At 42.4% G+C, this 23,201-nt stretch overlaps 2 protein-coding genes across 6 annotated transcripts in view; both read left to right on the forward strand.

Annotated features, from left to right (window-relative positions):
• lars2 (leucyl-tRNA synthetase 2, mitochondrial) overlaps positions 1–6,986 on the forward strand; it is a 47,813-nt gene extending 40,827 nt beyond the window's left edge. For all 4 annotated transcript variants that reach the window (XM_035434475.1, XM_035434469.1, XM_035434483.1 and 1 more), the window contains one exon: positions 676–6,986. In XM_035434475.1, the coding sequence (XP_035290366.1) occupies positions 676–855 (180 nt within the window). In that variant the 3' untranslated portion in view covers positions 856–6,986. The remainder of the gene's footprint in view (positions 1–675) is intronic.
• A 1,118-nt stretch (positions 6,987–8,104) lies between these two features.
• The window catches only part of limd1a (LIM domains containing 1a), a 28,649-nt gene continuing 13,552 nt past the window's right edge, over positions 8,105–23,201 (forward strand). The window contains exons 1-2 of one of the 2 annotated variants that reach the window (XM_035384643.1): positions 8,105–10,749; positions 18,857–18,958. In XM_035384643.1, coding sequence (XP_035240534.1) covers positions 9,330–10,749; positions 18,857–18,958 — 1,522 coding nt within the window. In that variant the 5' untranslated portion in view covers positions 8,105–9,329. The remainder of the gene's footprint in view (positions 10,750–18,856; positions 18,959–23,201) is intronic. The other variant, XM_035384648.1, reaches the window with a different exon arrangement.

Genomic DNA, 23,201 nt, shown 5'->3' on the forward strand with positions numbered 1-23,201 from the left:
TCACTGTGCATACTGTACACAGTCACTGCTCATTCACCACACACTCACTGCATACTGTACACATTCACCACACACTCACTGCATACTTTACCCAGTCACTGCTCATTCACCACACACTCACTGCATACTGTACACATTCACCACACACTCACTGCATACTGTACCCAGTCACTGCTCATTCACCACACACTCACTGCATACTGTACACATTCACCACACACTCACTGCATACTGTACACATTCACCACACACTCACTGCATACTGTACACATTCACCACACACTCACTGCATACTGTACACAGTCACTGCTCATTCACCACACACTCACTGCATACTGTACACAGTCACTGCTCATTCACCACACACTCACTGCATACTGTACACATTCACCACACACTCACTGCATACTGTACACATTCACCACACACTCACTGCATACTGTACACATTCACCACACACTCACTGCATACTGTACACATTCACCACACACTCACTGCATACTGTACTCATTCACTGATTTCGTATTTTGTGGGTTAATAATGAAGCGTGTGGTTCCTTTATTTTGTATATCAATAATAAGGCATATGGTCTCTCTTTCCTGTAGATCAATAATAAGGCTTGTGGTCTCTGTCCTGTAGATCAATAATAAGTCTTGTTGTCTCTCTGTTCTGTAGATCAATAATAAGGTGTGTGGGACGGTCACTGTTCCCCGGGAGGTTGCCCAGGACACAGAGGGGGTGAAGGAACTGGTCCTGCAGAGCCCGCTCGGCCTGCAGCTCCTTGGTCAGTGCACCATCAGGAAGGCCATCCTGTCACCAAGGACTGCCCTTATTAACTTCTTGGTGGAGGACTGAATTGGCTCAACTGCTGATCATTGGTTGAGCCGACTGTCCATTATGAAGAACACTGACTACAGGAACAGTGCCCAGGAACCTGGATTATTGCATCACGTCCTGTCATTGGCTGTCATGTGGATTCATGGAAAATCATGTTTTTTTTGTTGTTTTTTTTAATGCTTTTACAGCTGTGCCTCATAATATTGCCTCCCAGGTCTCTAGGCTAGTCAGATCGAGGTACAAGGGGCTGGCTAAACAAAAAAAGACTTGAAAAGACTTGAAAATGTAAAAATGAATTCAGACAGGTGACTGTAAGGCCTAGTCAATGAAGCATAAAATTCCAAAGAAAAAGCAACTGGCAAGCTAGGAACCTACGGAGAATTTACCGTGGTAAGATTTGCACAGCAACCTTCTTATCTACGGATTTGAGAAGGGGCGAGAATACATGCACTGAAAGAAATGGTGTGCTCTGCCATCCATCAGGGCTGAGACAGTGGGGTTAACGTTACGCCAGCGATGGGCTCAACAGGATGACAGTTTCTGGCCTCCCCTCAACCCTGTTCTGCATTGCTGCTGTCTTCCTGCCAGGCTATTTCTGTCTTTTCTGTTTTCCACTGCGGTGCAGAACTGCATTTCTGAGGGCCTTGTTCCTTGTTCCTCAGTGAGGCCCCTGACAACTTCCCACCCACCCACAGTCACACACCCTTTCACTCTTTGCCCTGCTAGCTGAGAGTTGCAGAATACTTTGCTGTTTGTTGGATTTTAGGGCAGAATCAAATTCTTTCTTCCTTATGTAACTGATTAAAACAGACTCACTTCACACCTTTAGCTTCAGCACAGCCAAGACTGCAGCAGCCCACTGCCTGAATGAATCAGACCGGCCTTATTTGCAGCAGTCATGCGGAGAACGTGGGGCTGCACTTGGACATTGAGCTGTTGTGTAACAGGGTGGGGCCGAATGGGGCCTGGTGGCTGGTGGCCTTCTAGAACGCCTTTGTGTTCTGCATGAATTCCAGACCTTGTCAGCAGTTCTTTTGGGACCTGGTCGAGGCCTGCACTATAGGCCAGTTTGCCACTTTTCTTCTGCAGAGCTACAGCCAGACTGGCTTTGTTCGTATTAGTTCATCTTTATCTGCTGCTAGTTGACTCATGTCAGTTCAGTAAGGTCACTGGTGCTGGTACATTTACGTATTTGCTGGGATTGAACTCTCAAACCACATAATTGTGTATACTAGTGTCATTACTAAAAAGTTTTATAAGAAGGAGGGGAAAAGGATTTACCTCACATTTTGAAATCCAACAAATGAAGTCCAGGCACTTCTGAAGTTGTATGAGTCCAAAGACATGGATTCCTTTAGTGTGGGGTTGTGCTACAGCTGCGGTTGTGGGCGAGGCCGTGGAAAAACCGTTCTGCTGTAACAGGTCAGCTGCCTCTTCAGCCACCTAATGCCAGCCTGGTCCTAGTGTTGCAGGTTAAAGTGAGTGTGCTGCTCTTCTGTTGAGATCCACAGCCAATAATTCAGAAGTGATTGAGTTGCAAAGATCAAGAATATAAATGAAATACCATGTCTGCCTGTAATGTCTGCCATCACCAACACAGCTGTCAAGTGCGAGAATCATTCATTTGAACGTTTTGCAAGTAAAAAATTCTGGTAAAAAGCCTGTGATTTTTGTTGGTCTTTGTGTGTCTTTTCATGCTCACCCAGGAGTACACATTGAGCCCTGGGGCCTGCTTTGTATACAGTGTAATACTGTTCACCCCATACTAACAAGTTCACATTATGTATGTAAACAATTCTCTTTGAATCGACTTTTTCAGGCTTAATAGTGTTATGTGTTACATAAGAGGGTGAGTGTCAGAGGAAAAGCTGACAAAATAAACTAGAATGTACCACTTACATCAGTATTCAGGTCAGTAAGTCAGTATTTGGTGGAATCACCTGTCAGGAGATACAAGCATGAGTGTTTTTAGCCTGGTTTCTGATTAATGTTCTTCCTTTTAAACTACTTTGTGACTTTGGTTGTTGGTTTAAGTGATTTTCCTACTGATGGGTCAGTTTTGCTCTTTGGATTTACATGTGTGGCTGACTCAAACACTGTTACCAAATATACTTTGGTACCATATGGAATTGCTAATCAGAAAATACACTTCTGTGTGTTTGTGTGATCAGTTATGAGAATGTACATGTATTGCTCCTGGATTTTTAAGAGGAGGTATGCATGTGTTGCAAGTACCTGTGTGTATTTGTTACATTTGTCTGTATGCGTTGTCTGTGATGGCCTCTGGTGGAGACCTTGAAAATAATTTCTGAGGTATGAATACCTGCATTGATGGGCTGGCTCCCTAGGAATGGATATACAATCTTAATGACTATCTCACATGCTGTGACTCACATATCTGGTCTGTGAAATGTATCCCCACACAGTGCTTATTGTGGCTTCAGACTGCTGGGCTCTATGAGTCATGGAGTTAACTTTCTGGGTGATTTTAATAGACGAAGGATAATAGAAAATATCTGTAATGTTTCAGCACCTATGTGGCTTGCAGTTGGCTCATACTCAGAAGGGGAACTGTTTGTTTGATGTGGAAATTTTACCACCATCATTGAAAACACAAGGAGTGCAGGACAGATGTTACACCACCTACAATGAGTATGAGAATGCACTCAAGTACAAACAGTTTATTTTACATAAACTGTTTGTACTTGTGTAAAAGGCCTGAAAAGGCCTGTTCATGAAAGTATGATCTTTTTTTTTTAACCTTTCCTAGGGACAAAACTGAAATACCAAACAATACATGGTTTAGGATTTGCTCTTTTAAAATGAGTCTTAACTGTACTTAGACTGTTCAGTTCATTCGCAACTGTATTGCCTATCTCTATTGTTTTCTAACTCTAAAATTATGTATAACAAAGTAATAATAATAATAATAATAATATCTTTCCAGGAAAGAAAAACAGAAACATGATGTGTTTCATTCCCAAGATTTTTTCAGCTGAACCTTTGACTGACAGTATTTAATCAAGTGAACAATAATATGTGAGAGTACAAGCACAGGGTAGGATCATTTTGCACAAAGACATATAGAAGCCAGGAATTTGGAGAACAGAGCCAAGGCAACAAGGGTTCCCATCTCACTGTAGATAGCATCCCAGCTTGCTTTGCACTAGTTGGTCACAGTCATGACTCTGAATGTGTTTTTAATTGAATGGCTAATGGGTGGCAGCAGAGGGCATTGGGCCCTCTCTGACAATGTGACAACTCTAATCTCCAGTACCTCGCTCTGAGAGTACTGGGCAGGTGAGGCTTGAGAGGTTTGATAACGGAGTTATATTAACCATTGGGAATGTGTTTGGCATCTAGTGCTGAAATGAGATGCAGTTGCAAGCACTACGAGTAGGACTTCTCTGTTTAGTATATACCCTTGTGGGTGGGGGGGTTCATTTTCAGTGAACAGTTGTATTAGGTCATCCTGTTGTATTTTGCACAGGAGCTATGAGAAAACAAAATGGCTGAGATGCTCCCATAAACCAAGGTTTGCATTGATAGAGTGTGAGTCCTGCCAATGGCGCCGCCAGGGAGTTGCCTCGAGGATGTGCTTCTCGCGTAGATGAGCGTTTGCTGTTGCAGGTTTGCTTGACGGGCCTTCACGCCTCACCGAAAATCAATAATCTCATTAGTCTGGAATTTGTTGACAATTTACTTGTTCTGTTTCTCTCTGCTTGTCAGCAATTGGCATAATTTGTTCCACACCCTTGACACATGTCACATCACATCACAGAATAACCCGCACAGGAAAATCTTTGTTACGCGTGACTGATTTAGGTACAACTATATTTTTTGTTTATATACTGTGTAAAATAACAAATGATACAATGCGGGCGTTGTGCTCTGTGCTTTGGTCAACAACATGAAAATGTTGGCAGAGTAAATTTTAGAGTATCACTGATTACCGTTACCCATTCCTTTTGCGTACAGTATTCTGATACTGGCCTAAGTCACTGGTCTGACAGTTCTGACATGTTACTTCCGGTGCGCCGTAAAATGGCTGCACTGACAAGAGCTCCGAGTCAACTCAGCAAACTTGCATGGATTTACTCTTATTGCTGAGCTGACCTGTTTTCTTGTCCAACACATTTCATTGTACCGTTGACCCTGTGTTAACCTACATATGACTAATAAAACTGAACTGAACTGAACTGAACTCATGGAGACAGAATTTTGAAACTTTCCTCCTGTACTCTCTCATCTGATAACATAGCAGTAATCACTAGCTCTGTTCCTGGTTGCAATGGTGCAATTTCTCTCCCACCTCCTCTATTGTGTTGGGCTTGTGATGGGTCGAATTTGTGGTGGTGTACTTTATGCCAATAGATTTTATTATGCTATGGTTTATGAAAATAGTTTGTGTGGGCATACTTTTTTGTGGTGGTGTACTTCTTGTGGGATTTTATGGTAATAGATTTTATGGTTCATACAAATTGTTTGCAGTGGGTAACACTTCATCTGGGTAGTTTATGGTGGTGTACTTTATGTGGGTAGTTTATGGCACTGTAGTTTACAGTATGAGGGTAGTTTGTGGTGGTGTACTTTATGTGGGTAGTTTATGGCACTGTAGTTTACAGTATGTGGGTAGTTTGTGGCGCTGTAGTTTATGTGGGTAGTTTGTGGTGGTGAACTTCATCTGGGTAATTTGTTGTAGTGTACTTTTTGTGGGTAGTTTGTGATGGCGTTCTTCATGTGAGTAGATTGTGGTGGTGAACTTCATGTGGGTAGAGTTTGTGGTGGTGTACTTAATGTGGGTAGTATTTGTGGTGATCTTCTTCATGTTGGTACATACACCATTCACTCAGCTAGTGAGTGAATGGTGTATGTACCCACATGAAATAGTTCAGCTAGTCTCCATTACGCACTTGCTGATGCACTTAGACCTTGTGATTTGTAGTTTTGCTGCACACTGTTGATGCTTCTGCATCTGATCCCTCAGTGAAAACCATTCCTCTTGGCTGAGAGCACATCTACCCTCCTGGCTGACCATCAGTCCAAAGAGGACCTGGACTGTCACTGGAGAGGACTAGTTCTGCATATGCTGTTGAATCTGAATACATATGGTGACCATTAGGGAAGGGTAAGCACTCAGGTTCCAATTTCATGGAGGTCAAATTAAGGGAAGCAGTGAGGTATGAAGCCAAAGCATCTAATATTCCTGTCTTGGTTCTGTAAGCTCTACAGAACAGCTGTGCCATTTACCAAGCCCGGCTAAATGACAGAACAGTCCACCAGAGAATAATAATGAATTACAGATTGAATAAGGGCACTGAGAATATGCAACAGGACAGAAAACAAATGCCTTGTCTCGTGTGTTTTACAGTATCTGAGCTAAAGTGGATAACTTCAGTTTTTATATATATATTTTTGACAAATATTACCCCCTCCCCCTCACTGTTTAACAGTTCTAGCTTCTGACAAGTCAATACTGTGTAGGAAAGACATCATCAGCTGCCAGTCACTTGTGTTTTTGATCGCCAACTGTTTCCATGACAATCAGAATTATGGTAATTCCCTGCAAGTCTGTGCTGTTTTGGCACACTAACCTAATGCCTGTGGTATCTCATATTGACATGGTATTTTATGGAGCATGTTCAAAGGTCCACTGCTTCCTGATAGAAAAGGAGCATGGTCGGTAAACAGGATCCCTGGGTACGTTGTACTGTCACTCTCCATTTCACAATTGCTCTGTTACTGAAACAGCTGTCATTACACAGGACAGAGTTGCGCAATTTGATTGTCACAGGTTTCCTCGTCGACTGGATTACACATTTGGGTTGTATTGTTCCTCAGTAACTAGCGTACACTTAAAGAAAGTCACCTTGACCAAAATACCTCCTTTGTAGAACCCAGTTACAGCACACAACATTCTCATAACATTTCTCTGTGGTTGTACTGTATCAATTCAGTGTGTATGAGATGGTTTGCTAGTTTGAATAGTAAACAAACACCAATGTTTTCATGTTGATGTTTTACTTCACATAAGATCTGGTCATAATGTTGTGAATGGCAATGCCAATAAATATGCCCTGGTGTGTATCAGGACCCCACTCCCCAATCTACTAGGACACAATAAAGCCAGAGGCTTGGCCTCCAAACAGGAGATGTGTCAGAACCTATTTATTGTCTACAGCATTCAGGAAACCATGACATCACCTTGTGTGGGTTGGGGGGGCTTTGACCCATAAGGATCTTATCACTGCTTTAGGAGAGCTTGTTTAACCCCAAGAGGAGTGGCTGATTCTGGTGCTGTTATTGGTAAATCCATACACTGCATTTTGAAGTCAGGAAGACTGGCAGCTTTCTTGAGAACAATAGCAGGTATTTATGGAAGAGGTCGATAAGTCTTCAGAAGCATGTGTCTGTCCTGGATTGGGGTGCTGACTGTAGGCCCTGCAATGTGTTTAATATTACAGAGCTTCAGGGTGTTATCACAGCAGGGCATTCTGGCATCTGGCTTGCTACTCAGTTCCTATTATGCTCCTTAGTTTGCTGAATTTTATCATTCCTTTGGAGACAGTTTCCCAAAGTTCCTATGCATATGTCTTGATATGAGCATACAGCCTGTGACATAGTACACACTAGCTTCAAAGACTGAGAGGATGGCTTGCCCTGACCTTTGCATACCTCCATCTTTTTTAATTTGACCAGAATATTATCCAGAGGGGTGAACTGGATGATCTTAGGGTCAAAGCAGATATCTTGGCAGCAATTTTCATACAAGCAATACTTGCCATTTTAACAATACATCTACTGCTAGCTGGTTTTTCATGTTATTGGTTAGACAGTATTTTGAAAATAGTAAAACAGAATAAGTATCAGTGAGTTGAATTTATGAAATAAAATTTCTTTCTTTGAACTGACGTCAATAATGATGTTCGCTTGTCAGATGCTCCATGTCATTCTGAGAAAAGCCTTAATTTATTGTACTGCAAAGTCAGTCTATTTTAATTTGAAAGTGTTTCACTCTAATACACCACGTACAACAAAAGTTTGTACATCCTGATCTTAAAATCAAAAACTGTCAGATTTTATTTTTTTTAAAAAGAGTCTTCAGTCAACCAAATCAATGACAGTAGAACTATGGGGGGCAAGCACAGGCTGCTAAGCACCCTTAGTAGGTGCAATGCTAATGCTTTGTTTTTTGTTGCTGCTGTATACAGGACTACACGAGTGACTTAATGAACAATGTACTAAATTATTTTTCCGTTTGGACAGAGGGTCATGCAGTACTTGTCTTGCAGTCGCTGTAGCTAATAAGTAGTAGTAATAGTAATAGTAGTAGTGGAACCTAACTAAAGTAAATAAAACAGCACGACCAACTCTAAACGAACTTTAAGGAATAACGGGATATGTAGAGATATGCAGGTCGGTGACACCATGATTATTTTTTTTCTTTTTACAAAACAGAAGCGTCCTTCTTGTTGTCCAGTCTCGTTAAACAAGTAGCTAGTTCAGATGAGCCTACACGACACTGAATCGTTCCTTAACATTCGCAAAGACGCCCTTCTGTTCCTTTATGTAGAAATCCAGCGCCTGGGTGTGCTCAGTCTGCTCAACGGTTTTCGATCTTTCTGAATTGTTTCTGAAGTATTTCCCTACCGTGTGTGTTTCCACGGTCTACTGGGCATAATTATTTTTGGTTTAATCAAATTACGCACCATGCGTTGGAATAATGGGCTTGGGTTCACATTTTCTGCGATTCTATATGGAGAATGTCATTGGATTGCTACTAAGTAAAAAAAAAAAAAAAAAAAGTTGCGAGTTTGGGGCTTCCGCATTCAGCGCCATAGCTGAGGTCTGGGAAAGGGGGCAAGCCCGAATCTCCCTTCATAACGAGACAGCATCTTGTTCAGAGCGGAGTTGGAGTAGGACACAGAAGACTAAATCTAATAAATTTTAGATTGTGGAGAACTGGACGCCGTGTATTGGATCTGCATCCAAATCATCAATGACTCCGAAAGGATTACTCCCTTAAGATTTACCGCGGGTAAAATCAAAACACTCGACTGATTTTAAAGAGATCTTCAAGAGCGCGAGATTTCCTGAATCCGACTTTCCTGTAGGTTCGTTTATATTATTGCGTTTAAATAGCAGCGGTTTTCTGCCTTTGTTGATATATTTAAAATCGTAACTTTATTGTATGTGTTATTTATTGTATCGTGATGACTTTCTAGGCGAGCGTTTCTTTTAGAGTGAAATGCCTATTTAAATGCCTTGCCTTTAATTTTGTCAGTTACAGAACTTTTCCAGACTTCATTAGGCTACTTAAAAATCTGATATTTGAATAGACTAGTAATTACTGCCTATTTAAATAGACTATTAATTAGTGTTTTAAAGTTTAGCATTTGTTCTTTTGTGATACTAAGTAGGCTCTACCCTATTAATTGCAAACTAAACAATTAAGATTAGTCAGTCAAGATCAGATTTTTAATATTTTAAAAATGGATAAATACGACGATTTGGGACTGGAGGCGAGTAAATTTATTGAAGATCTCAATATGTACGAGGCATCCAAGGACGGGTTGTTCAGAATGAAAAGAGACGCCAGCAATAATCCGGATTTTGAAGAAACCAGGAGAGTGTTTGCATCTAAAATGACGAAAATCCATATGCAAAAACAACAAGAGGAAATGGCAAGAAACAGTTTGGCAGCAAGGGTGAACGGAGGTTACGGTGGTCACGGCAGAGCTCCAGACGGCACGTGTTACACCAAAGACAGGCCGCCGATCAACAACTACAGACAAATGAGTGAAGCAGCGGCCAAACCTCCAATACTGTCTGGCCCCACATCAAGCCCTGTCAGCGCGAATCAGTACATCGCTTACGATGGACAAAAACAGCATCGAGCAGCCCCGCACGAAGTTCCTGGTAGCAGAGGATACAGCTACGGCAACAGTTACGATAACAAGGAGGGATTGGAGCTGCACTCTTACCAAGCCTCATCGCCCATAAGCCCAGGCGCTTCTCATTACAGTGCACTGTCACTGCCGACGCACGGCAGCCTCCCATCCAGCCCAGCAGCAGGATGGAGTCTCTCTCGGAGTGGCCACCCCGTTCAGGGAGCTCCAAACTCTGGTGGGGCCATGGCATTCGAGCTTCCACCAGCTCAGCAGCAGCACCACCATCATCAGCAGCAGCAGGCTTCGCCTGTGTGCCAGAAGCCTGCCTTTCTCTCCAGTACTTCAACGGCCCCTACACTGCTGTCCCCAGGTGCCTCCGGGGCCCCCCAGACCCCGGTGGCAACACCTCCAGCCCGCCAGCCGCCACCCTCGTTGTCCCTGGAGCCCATGCTGAATGTTCCCTCTCAACCTGCTGCGGGTGCTGCGCCCTCAGACCGGGTTAGAGGCAAGGGTGGGGACCCCACTGCTGACCTGTACCACCAGCAGGCCTCCGCAATCCCTTACGCTGCTCCACACCCTCATCCCCTCGGAGAAGGGGCTAGCAAAGAGAATGGGGTGTCCCTCATTCCCTTTGCGACTGCCCAGCCATTACCTGGGCAGCCCCCAGTATCCTCTCCTCCACCCCAGCCTGCCACTGTTGGGACAGAGGGCCATGCCTCTGCCTCTGGCTTTAGCACACCCTCCATGAGCTGTGCTCAGGCTCAAGATCCTAGCAGCCTGGTGGCCACAGTCCTGCCTGCCCCTCAGGATCCAGGCAGCCAACCACCCTCCTCTCCACAGGCGTGTGCCAGTGAACTTCCCTTACAGGAAGCCCAAAGCCCCCCCAGAGCGCTCAAACTGCCCTGCCAGACACTCCTTATACAGCCCGAGTCAGGGCCAACAGCAGCTGAAATAAAATTAGAAGCGCTCACAAAGCGTCTGGAAAAGGAGATGGATGCCCAGCCAAAGGCCGACTACTTTGGTAAGGACCTGTTTCACCCTATGGGTCTTTGGTCTGTCTGAGTCTGTGCTTTTGTATGCTCCGCTGTCATCTTTAAAAATGGTTCCTGAAATTAGAACCAGTCGAACTTTAGCCTGGCCTTTGCTGATTGCGTCCAGGGCTGTTTGTTCAACCCTGCCAGAATGTCCTCTCTGGATCAAGTGACACACACTGCCATGTGCGTTTGAGTGTATACGTGTCTGCGGCCTGTGGTCCCTGTTCATTTTACTGATCAGGTCTGTGTAAGATTGTCAGACTTAAGTATTATTATTTTGTTACCAACATAAACTCTTGCATTCTTTCTACCCAAGGACATCTGTATGGTATGGGAATTATAATTCTAAGATGTGGTTGAAGGCTGTGATTGGTGAATTACTGATTCATTTACTTTCAGGAGTAATAGAACTTGTCAGTTATATGGAAATTGTATTAACAACAAAGCTACGAGGAGCATATTTATTCCCCAGCTTCAAGACCTGTCTGTATTCAATCATTCTAAGGCAGGTTTTGATATATTTGCCTTTTAAAAATTTACTGTGGGCTGACCTCTGTTTCCTCCTCCACTGGTAAACTGAACCGCAGTAGTGTTGTGTCAATAATGATTCCAGTGAATAGTATTTTTTAGTTTCACACACAACGTGCACAGACTGACGGGCAGTTTGAGATGATTTATCCATTGTGATTCATATAACAAGGAGACATTTTGGTATTCGATTTCTAGCAGAATACGTATGGAAACGTATGGTTTTTTCACCATGTAGGCCTATATCATTGAACTTTATGTTTGTTTTTAATGCTTTCCCCCCTTTTTTATACCAAATTTGGAATGCCCAGTAGTACATTTTAAAGCTCACTGCCATAACCCTTCCACTATGAATTCAGGAGAGCACAGACCAGCATATGGTGTCCTCCAACGCATGTGACGTCAGTGGGGCCTTCTTCATACTCAGCATTTCGTGCTGTTGGCTGAAGTTGGTAAATTATACATTTTTAGTTGTGAAAAGGGCAATACTGAGGTATAATACATCTGTGCCGCACTGAGGCAGAGTGTATCTGTGCTGCACTGAGGTAGAGTGTATCTGTCCCGCACTGAGGCAGAGTGTATCTGTGCCACACTGAGGCGGAGTGTATCTGTGCGACACTGAGGCGGAGTGTATCTGTGCGACACTGAGGCGGAGTGTATCTGTGCCACACTGAGGCAGAGTGTATCTGTGCGACACTGAGGTAGAGTGTATCTGTGCGACACTGAGGTGGAGTGTATCTGTGCCACACTAAGGCGGAGTGTATCTGTGCGACACTGAGGTGGAGTGTATCTGTGCGACACTGAGGTGGAGTGTATCTGTGCGACACTGAGGCGGAGTGTATCTCTGCCACACTGAGGCAGAGTGTATCTGTGCCGCACTGAGGCGGAGTGTATCTGTGTGACACTTAGGCGGAGTGTATCTGTGCGACACTGAGGCAGAGTGTGTCTGTGCGAAACTGAGTGTATCAGTTTGGCAATGAGGTGGTGTGTGCGTGCGTGCGTGCACGTGTGTGTGTGTGTGTGTGTGTGTGTGTGATTGTCTGACCAGCTGATAACAAAACCCAACGAGGGGGGCGGAGGAATGTGATTTGTCAGCAAAGCAGATGCTCATAATGTGCCCTACTGCAGCCCTTTCTGTTCCCTTTATTATTTGGGCCTGTGGCAGTTGAGCTTGACACTCCTCAGAAAGTGTGTATGTGTTTATTCACAGGAAAATCAAACAGACGATATGAGCCTCATTTCAGTGATACAATTCCTAGATTGCACACGGCCATTGAAAGCAGTGGTGGAGTTTATCTGCTCATGATAACCATTTCAGATTAGTGTAGTCTTGTTGTATATGTTCGATATTAATGTTTTTGATTTAGGGCAGTGTACAGTTCTGATATTGGAGAGGAGCTAGAACTGCACATTAGATGCTGTGTCACTTTACAAAATAGGTGTTGGTACAAGAAGTAAGTGTTACTACACGATTATGTATCAGTTTCCAGTGCTGTTTCTAAATACTCTGAACAAAACAAACTGAAATACTTGTTGACAGCTATGTTGAATTGGATAACTTTTTTAAAGAAATGAAACTGTGTGATTTTACCACAAGCACTTAAATAAAAACTGGTGGCATGTAGGCTATCTCAACTGAAAAAACTAATTTGCGGAAAAGTTCCTCATTCACTGGCCAGATGTGCTAAAACCTCTGTCATCCATATCATTTAAATGGGATGTCCAGCTAGAGGCAAAATAGATTTAAAGTCATTCATAGTTTTGTGAATAGTCTCTGAGTAGTCTTTAGCTTAGTTCGTATGGCACTCATTCTGCCCAGCCATTATTGAAAAAAAAAAAAAACTCAATGGGAAAAATCTGAACCATGTCGTTCAGGGTAGCTGCTGTATTAATATATGTGCATCTTTAAGTTTAACAGAAATGTGTTTGATCAATATCGTCTCCTTTTAGGAGGGTGCTATGCCACTTATTAATGTAATAACACATCGATGATAATAAAAAAGATAATTTTAGATAATATTTTAATAGCAAACAAACTATAGACAGGATTACAGAAGTTCACCCCTTATTAGACCCCCAAAGGGAAACAGACTGTTTACTGTGCTGACAGGGAGTCAGCAGGGTTTGATAGAGAGACAGCACTGAGTTGCAAAGTATCCTACTAGATCAGCATTATGTAAACTTTAGGTTGTTCATAATACAGTGTAATCATGTTTGGTATTGTTGGAAGGCCGATGTCATTGGGAACAAGTTGGTGTCACAGCTACAAAGGTTAACCTGTAGTGGTAGGCTTACAGAGAGAGCGCAGGATCACTGATGTATTGTTTTGTTTTGATTGTGTCTTTGTTGACTTTGGGGTTTTCCTTTGATCCTTGTGTATATAAGGAAAAATGTACAATGGTTCAGGGAGGCTCGTCAATACAATCTCCTCCACTATTCGCGTATGGCCATCTCACTACACACACACACACTTTTGCACCATTGTATAGTGGCATTATTGAACATGCTGTACAAACTGCATTCACTTTAACCTGGCTCACCTTGCAGTTTAGGGTCCATAATCATAGAACTCGGGATATTTGCACCCCATAGTCACTCGCCTATACACTTGTGCCGTAGCAAGATGCACAATTGTATCTATGCAGGCTACAGTTGCCAGAGGCACGTTTGTGTCTACCAAGATGGATAGTGATCTTCATTGAGCCACACTACTGGTGGGTCATTTGCAGTCCCCTGTATAAAACTTAGCACAGCGAAAAGTTGAAAACATTATTTTGGAGTCAGATAACCGAGATATCATTAAATCAGTCCTGTTTTTGTAACACCAGGTAAGACTATAGGCGTTCCTTCACCACTCAGATACTTGTGCTGTTTGGTGTATCTGGGGGGTTTCTTAAATAATGATTAATGATTTATTCAAAAATATACTGCACAAACGTATTCTTTCCATAATGTGGCACTTATGTACTTATTACATTGGTTACTACAGGCACAGGCAAATAATCACAAAGTTTTATGTCCTTGGACTGAGAAAAATATTGTGTGACGCATTGAATTTTTGAATAGGGGCATTTTGTACGGCCTTTAAGGTTTAGGCTACATGTTTATATGATTTGTAAGATAGCTGCTGGGTTTTTGAAAAGGAGTAAGTGTTCTTTTTATCAGTTTGGCCTAGCAGTGGCGTCATGTGGAGGCACTGACGGTGGTGCTTGGTTGTGATGAGCGGTTTTTTACCTCTCTGCTCTTCTAGGATCCATCTCTCTTTGTTTTGCAGAGCCAAGCTGCAGTCTAGTCTATGATAAGCCATAGATTTGGTGCAAAGTGCCATTTCTGGAAGTCTTGTTTTTGTATTGACACTGTTTTAAAATCTATGGGAGACTCACGATTTTGCCATTCTGACACGGGGAGAGAATTTGAATATATCAAGGACACAGACCAGGTTGATATCACTTACAAGGCTGATTGATAAAGATGGTCTTTGCTATGTGCACAAAGCAGTTGATGGGTAAAGTCAAGTCTGCCGTCCTCAGTTGTGACTGAGCATTTGTTTTGCGACTATATGTACAGCCACAGGATTGCACAGGAAAGTGAAAGCACTAAATAACTGTGCCAGGGGACCCAAAGGAATGTTTGAAAAACAGGAGCTGAGCTTTAGGGAAGGGAGAGTGGATTTACAGATCAGGGAAAGTCTGACATGTAGTGTAGTGTGGTAGGGTGGGGTGGTGTAGTGCAGTGTTACATGATGTCACTTTAAAGGTAACTGTATGTTTGTCCATTTTACCAAGCACTGGCAGGATGCAGACATTTTCCATCCATCTGTAGTCATTTGGGCAGGACCTTTTTATGTGGTAGGTTTAGGATGGGGCATGGGGGTTGGGTGAGAAAAAAAGCATGGGGGGAATGTCTGGAAGGGGGGGCTTATCCTAGTTTTCATGTATTGTTTATAACCAGCTTAATGAAGAATTACCCCACTGTGTTGCGTCTGGCTGGGGTGCAGATGGTGTATGTCCTCCTGTGGCCCCTGCATTCATTTAGCGTGCTGCTTCCTCAGCTCCTGTGTGCAGGGAAGTGCGAGTAAATGACTGGAGCTGAGTGGTTTTTTTATGTGTACCATGAACAAGAACCACATTCTCACTGAGGATCTGACCCTTGTGTTCCCTGCCAAAAGGCTTGGCATTCCATATCTTTAGTTATGGATTACATAACCCACATGTCCATTCACACTGTGTACTTTGTTTTCACAGACCCTGGCCAGACCTGAAAAAATGTGTCATTTACAAAAGTGATAAAGACAACTGAGAATAAACAAATAAATAAAAATAAATAAATACAACTTGGAATTTTTTCAAAGTTCCAGGAATAAATAAAGATTTTTATTTGATGGAAACAACCCAGATTTGTTTTCATCTTGTTTTGTTTCTTGAAGGGTGCTTAAATCTAAAGTGTTCTTGTTTGGATCCTGACCACCTGGTCCCTCTCCAGGCAGTGAATAATCCTCCCATTGAATTTTGATTGTGTTAAACTGAATTGACTTCAAGGAGGGTGTACTGTAAATTAATATTGTTCTTCAATTGGATCTTAATGTTCAGAGATCAGCTAAAGGTTAAATTAAAAGAAAGACAATGGCTTAAAGGATTTAGATTTCGGTTGCAGTAGTATTCCCTCCTCCCATGTTTTTAAAGGGACTTACAGCTCAGAATCTTCATTTTGAGGGCAGACTTCCAGCTGCCTTGATTTATTTCCCATCAAAGCATCCGCATTCTGTTTTGAAATGGATACAGAATAGGCTACCAGAAATCACAGCATGTTCCTAAATCCCCAGCTCCTTCATGAAAATGACTCTTATGGAGATATGATTAGAAATTTTCTGGAATCCTTCAAGCAGAGGAAACGGTTGGAGCAAAGGTGGAAAGTTTTGACAGCTGGGTATGGGGATGGGGGTGGGGGGTGAGGGTGGTTTGCATCTTGGAGTTCTCTTCCCTCTTCGCAGAAGGAACATGCTGCCCTGTGCTCATAAAGGCTATGCTATTTGAAAAGTGGATTCGTGCCAAAAAGGATTGCTTTTGTCTGACCTTTGGGTATTTTTTTTTATACCTTGGAATGTTGATTCAATATGGGGTCTTGTATAGACTGTATTTTCTTGGAAACAATCTTATTTTTGGTTGTAGTGCATTCCCACAACCACAGTGGATTTGGGAAAAACATGGTCCGGTCTCCAGTGGGTTTCTGAAAACCCTGATGTGATTTATCAGCCCCAGCTGAGACATTAACATCAGATTCCACAGGGATGAAAATATCAGATGCATATATGAACAATAGGATGAGACATATTCACAGAATATACTGCTGTGATTCTGACTTAAGTCTCATCTTTATGGGTTCCAAGGACTGGATTCCAGAGGGTGGGAATGTTTTACACTACAGCCTCAGAGTAATGTCCAGGAGGGGCCAAGCCTCTGTGGTATTGCAGTATGTTCCCAAACAAAGACCGTTAGCGCTATGGAGTTGGAGTGATGAATGAGTGTGTGTGTGTGTACATTTGGGTGTTGGAGCTTGGTGGTAGACATTTGGTGGTGAATGGGTTTGTGTAGAGTTTGGTGTTGCAGTTTGGTGATGAATATGTGTTTATAGTGATGGGTGTTTGATTTTGGTCATGGTAGTAATTCAGGAAGTGGTAGTATTAGTGAGCAAGATTTTTAAATATAGAATTGACTTCATGAAAGGTTAGGCCACCTAAAAAGCCCTCTTCTGTGTAAACACCGTTCGTATTTTCATGGTTTTTACAGTAAGAGTTTGGGGGTATGTGCCATGTTGGCAGTGATAACATGAACACGCTCTAGTTGTGCCCTCTTGTCAGATCAGCTGCCTGGAAGTTCTGTGCTCATGCTTGTGGGATAAAGAGCTGGTACTGACTGGGTTTGGTTCAGTGTTTGGCTTGTTTCAGCCGTGCTGCATGTATGGAACAGGCCAAGTAGGGTAGTCGAGTTTTGACGCGTGATGTCTGCTGGATTCCAGCAAACAGAGGAAGCTTTGTGTGTCCATTGGGAGTGTGTTGGTGAGGCCTGCTCCTCTGGAGAATATCCCATGTATGCCTCTTATTATTATGTTATTTTCTCTGAACGTTGCTGCCCAGAACAGAACGCCATGTATCAAAGGAGGGTCTTTATCCTGTTTTTTTGTCCTCTGGTTCTCTCAGCAACACTGCCCGCTGCGCTAACCGCTGGTGGACGGTATTGAAATGTATCCTGAGGTTCTTGCCTCTGAATGACCATTCTTCACTTTTCTATATTTTTAGTTATTAAAGGTTCCCTGCATGTTACTAGTTTGCTTTATAGTCACAATCTTGTTTCTCCCTTTGTTTATAAGGTGGCTGGTTTTTTATCCTCTTCCTGGCTAATAGAAATCAACAAAATGAAAATGCAATAAATGGCATCTGTTCAATAGCAGTGATAAAGAAGTGGGTGTTTTATGAGTCACACTTAAAGCAGAAAGTGGCGTCGCACAAAACAGCCAAAAAGCTGCAGCTCTTACTGAACTGGCAGGGCAGCTTAATGAGCAGATTTGTGTTTGTTCTGTTCAGAGCCCTTGAGTGCTGTTCAGTGTGATGAGACCTTGCGCTTCAGGGGAATTTTTATTAAATGGATATTCTTGAGGAAATTGACATTATACCAGCACATAGGGAAGAAAGATTGTCTGTGTTCTTTGAGCCCACTATGAGTGCAATTATTATTATTATTATTATTAATAATGATAATAATAATAATAATAATATTATTATTATTATTATTATTATTATTATAATATAATAATAATAATAATGCGGTTGGCACCGCTGCTCCCATTGCCCCTCACTGCTGAGAAAGAGAACTGTTCTCAGCTTTTCCTCTGTAAAAGGAGGAGTCTTTGGCAGTGGGCTGTGGGGCTGCATTCAGTGGGAAAGCTCTGCCGTCTGATTGCAGTGCTCATGAGACAAAATTCGTAGCAGGCCTGCCAAGCCAAACAAACAAATTAGATTATATTTCCCCCCCTTTAATGATATGGCTTTATAGCCGCCTGTATTCTCTCACACACACTGTCTCCTTGGCCATTCTTTCTCTACTTCCTGCCCTGCAGTGTGTATATAATGGTGATAACTGGTTGCAGAACAGAAGCAGGAGACAGCAGTGAAGTGGCAAACAGTGCTGGTTCTCAGGGCATTATGGGTAATGATAGCAGCACATATGCAGCTGCTTTCTCAGGGATTATGGGCCTCCTTTCCTGGACTCTGCCCTTTATATAGTAACTGCAGGAGATTGCACTGGTGTAGGTAAGCCCGTGAGACTCTCTGCTCAGCCAGGGGACGGATGTGTGTTAAAATCCTGGCAGAAACACTAGTTTCTCCTGTAATGATCTCAGCCATATGAACAGAATTCAGCTGTGTGTATTGCCTGGTTGTTGTGTGGTTCTCAGAGAGCTGTGTGTATTACCTGGTTGTTGTGTGGTTCTCAGAGAGCTGTGTGTATTACCTGGTTGTTCTGTGGTTCTCAGGGAGCTTTGCATCTGACCTGGTTGTTGTATGGTTCACAGGGAGCTGTGTGAAGTGTAACAAGGCAGTGTATGGAGCCAGTCAAGCCTGCCAGGCTATGGGGAGCCTCTACCACGACGCCTGCTTCACCTGCAGCGCCTGCAGTGAGTACCATCAGACCACGCACAGCTACGTACCTGCACACACACACACACACACACACACACACAAACACTCACTCTCTCTCTGTTTCGCACCCAAAACAAAAAGTGCAATTATTTACTGTGTCTAATTCAGATGCATTCAAAAAGGGGGAAAAAGAGAAATGAAAATGGAAAAACCAACAAAAAATGCCATGCCTTCATAATTATAGCTCTTAGCCTCTCTGCGGCAGCACCTGCACACAATCAGCAGTTGGAATACAGAACCCCATTCCTTATGGTAGAAGCCCTTTTATTATCTGGGATTATTACATTTTTCTCCACCAAGGTAAAAACACATTCAGTGTAAAAACACACAATGTATAATTCTTTCAGATCCTGACATTCCTGTAGTAAGCACTTAAGAAATAAAATAAAATAAAATGCATAAACTAGGACACTTATCAACAAACATGCCTGACGCTAGACGTGCAATAGCTTTAACAAGTCAGTGTGCTCTTTTACTCCGTTTGTCAATTTTTCTGTTGTTCTTTGTGGAGCCATTCTCATTGGGCATCTAGCATGTACTTTTATTTTCTCCTCCTCTCACATGCCCATAAGGGGACTAGGCACTGTTTCTATGAGCTCATCAAAAGTCACAAAGCCACATCAGAGTAAGTGTGAAATTGTGTTGGAGTACAGTATAAAAGAAACAGTCTGTTACTCTGTCATTACTGTAACTAGAATAACTTACTGACTTTATTGGCTGGTATGTTTTCAATTTTAATTCCACCTCAAATGCTGAGTGTAAATGATGCAATTGGGGGGAGGGGGGTCCAGTCATGGGCATCTGACTGCTGAGAATGAAACGGTGGATTAACGGAATACATGTGATTTTAAGAGAAAGAGAGAGAAACAGGAAGGGTGGAGATCAAAGGTTACTTGGCTGTCTGTGGTGTTGGGGATTCCTTCCCTCTGGTCTGTTTCCTGTTTCAGATTTGTTTCACTGCTGTGCAGCTCTGGTGGTTAGCAATGGATGATTCATTTGGGCAGTGCAATGCCCAAACTGAGTAGGGTTTGGGGCACCCCTCCCTTCAACCTCAGTATCGCAACCGCTGTTCCATGGCTTGCTCAGTCAAATAGGAAAGCCACAAATCCCTGTGGATGGCTGTTGCCCTGGTATGTCTGTAAAAGCCAATTAAAGTCTGTCGGCCAATTATTTCCTGAAAAAACTAGTTTGCACAACGGCATCTGGTTCTCCCCATTAGACTGCAATGCTATATGTGGCCTTTGACCTCCATGTCATCAGCATGGCATCTGATTAAACAGCTGATTTGTTCTCATACTCAGCACTGTGTACTGCACTGCCATGAGTGTTTAATGGATGGGCCTGGGTCTACAGAGGTAGCTGTCTCTGAAATTGATAGTGCTTTTGTTTGTTTGCTGTCCTCCATTGACAAAATGAGCAACTATGGTTGCCTGCTCAGAAGCCATAAATGGTTGGAATCAGTCTGGAGGTGAAATGACTTATGCATCTTCCTGGATAAGCAATTAGAGAAACACTGCACAGGTCTCAGTAATCTTTATATCTTGTATGGATGTGTCAGTCCAGTATGCACCCACTATTAACTGTACCCACATTTAACTTCTAGACAATGCGTGGATGAGTCGTATCTGCTTTGAATTGATACTCTGAATAAGCAGGCTCTGTGTTTGTCCACCTGTCTGACCTATAACCCCAGGGTGGGGTGAGAGGGAGGGTCAGGGATGGAAAGGGAAATGGAGAATGTCAAAAGGAAAGGTGGAGAGTGTAGGAAAACTGGGAGAGGGGCAGAGAAAGTGAAGGGGATGGTGACAGGGAGGGAGGGCTTGTTGACTCCGGGCAGGGACATTGCCGTGACAAGTAGGACAGGATGAACAGTCACACGAGGCCTGGCCCCACACACAGAGAGGCCTTGCACACCCATCCATGAAACTGCTCCTCTGCCACCAGACATCCTTACAAATACTGTTTGTGCAATGCACACATCTTCCAGAGGTCAATGTGTATGTTGATGGAACGTTCCTTTTTTGGCGAGAAGTATGAAACTGCAAACAGTGTTGAAGCTGGGTAGTATAAACCAGGATGTCAAAGAACCATATTAATGTGAGTGTACATACAGACTGTCTTTGTGTCTGTCTCCTTCCTTTGGAAAACATAACGAAGAACAGTGCAGCTACTGTTTAACTGAGAGTGGAATTTAACCTTGTGTGATGGAGAGGCCGGTCAGAAAGGTAAAAACTTTAAATAGCCAGAGGGGCAATGCAGAATTCCATATAAGGCCATGGGTCCCAAAAGGAAAAAAAAAAAGAGTGAGATTGAAGTGGGCATGTCACAGATGGAGTTATGAGATTATAAAGGGTCCAATAGTTGGGGGTGTAGGATTACACTGGGCATTGGGGGGTGAGGGATTAAAGTGCTGCAGGGGTTTGAGTAGGCTAAGTGTTGCAATTAGAATTTCAAAAATTCCAACCTTATGTAATAAGCTCATGTCATAGGAGGATGCAATTCAATTTGGACTGATTTGATCACCTTAATGGAGGTGCTGTTACCTACCCACAGTTCAGGCGAAGTGACTTGTTTTTTACCCAGAGGCAGTGCTCGTAGTTGAGTGTCACACATTTTGATGGACATGAAATTATTAGCCCCTTAATTTGGCCAGTCAGCTGGCTTCTGCTCGAACAAGGGCAGGTTCTGATTAGCCTGCTAATGGATTAAACAGAGTATTCTGTGAAGATGTGCCCTCTATAAATGGCTGTATGGTGGGCTGTAATTTCAGAATCTGCGATATTTAATAATAGACCATTTTAGTGACCTGACTTAAAATAACCCCTCTCAAAATAAATCTAAATGTGAATCATTTGATCAGGGGTAGAGCTATGTCAGTCTTTGGTGCTACTAAACATTCCAGAGAGGAATATTCTTCAGTACTGGTGGCATTAACTCTTCTGGAGTGAATTGCATGTTTTCCTGCAGTGTTTCACTGCTGTTAAATGTAATTTTCAAAATAGAAAGGTTAACAGCTATAGTCTTTTCAGGTACAGCCTATGTTATTAGGTTTACTTTTTTGCTACTCTTTTCCCTGCTGCACAGAAGTGGCAGCCGTTACTTTGGATGTAGCTGAAATGCTATGGAAGATTTTTGTAATTGGACAACATTTATTGGCTGTCATTTTCAAATAAGGCTGTTTTTTCCTCAAAATAAAAGGCAGTAGTTTTTACACTGTTACACAGTATTTTTATTTCAAAGCCTTTTAGCAGTTTTTTTGGATTTCATTAAAAAGAGAGATTTGTATTATTCTTTAATCAGAATCAAACAGCCTTGAAATATTCAAAGAATGTTTCTAGCGAAATAGAAGGGCGTGGTGAGAGAAATGTACAGTGTGAGAAGGACAGGCTTTGGGCTCTATTCTGTTCTTTGTGATCTGTACACCTGCCATTCATATTTCAACCAGAAGTGTATGTTCGCAATATTATACTGAGAAAGCAGTGGTAGAATGGTTATGGATTATTAATTATAAATGATCAAAAAATGAATTATAAATGATCAAAAGATTGAGAATCACACTATTTTCGGGCCCAGTCATTTAATCCTAAAAAATTGGTACTATCACAACCCGGTGGAAGGCATGATTAAATCTAATGTGATTCATGGTTTTGCTTTTCAGATACTGGGTGTAGGCACTCTGTTCTTTCATTGTTTTCTCCTGGCAGAATTAAGATACTTTATTTCTGGAGGAATCCTTGTATGCTTTAAAAGAGAAACATAAAAATATGAGGGAGGATAATTTAATATCAGAAGGCACAGTGTAGCTGGGTTGCAACAAATATCTACAAGGTAATTCTGAAAAGTTGTAGGCTGAAGCTGTTTAAAGTAATTTTCTTCACAGTCAAACCCAACAACGCTACCTGATGAACAGAGTTAAGGGAGGGCCATTTTTTTCCATTTTGAAAAGGAAAAAAAAAACACATTACTTCAGTAATTAGTCAGAGAATTAATTAAGTTTTGTGAAGGGCATCACACTCCACTGACATTTGCTCCATGTGATGGATATCCTTGGTGAGTCATTATCCATGGAACAGAAGAAAGCATGTGCATGTTCTCACGGAACCGCAGGTTGATGTTGTAGCTGTTATTTTCATTTTTTACTTGCACACCTGGGGGGCCTCATTTATAAATGGATGTAAGAAAAAATATATATGAAAGATATTTAAGCATCCACACTGA

This window comes from Anguilla anguilla, chromosome 1, assembly GCF_013347855.1.
Source record: "Anguilla anguilla isolate fAngAng1 chromosome 1, fAngAng1.pri, whole genome shotgun sequence".
Lineage (NCBI taxonomy): Eukaryota > Metazoa > Chordata > Actinopteri > Anguilliformes > Anguillidae > Anguilla > Anguilla anguilla.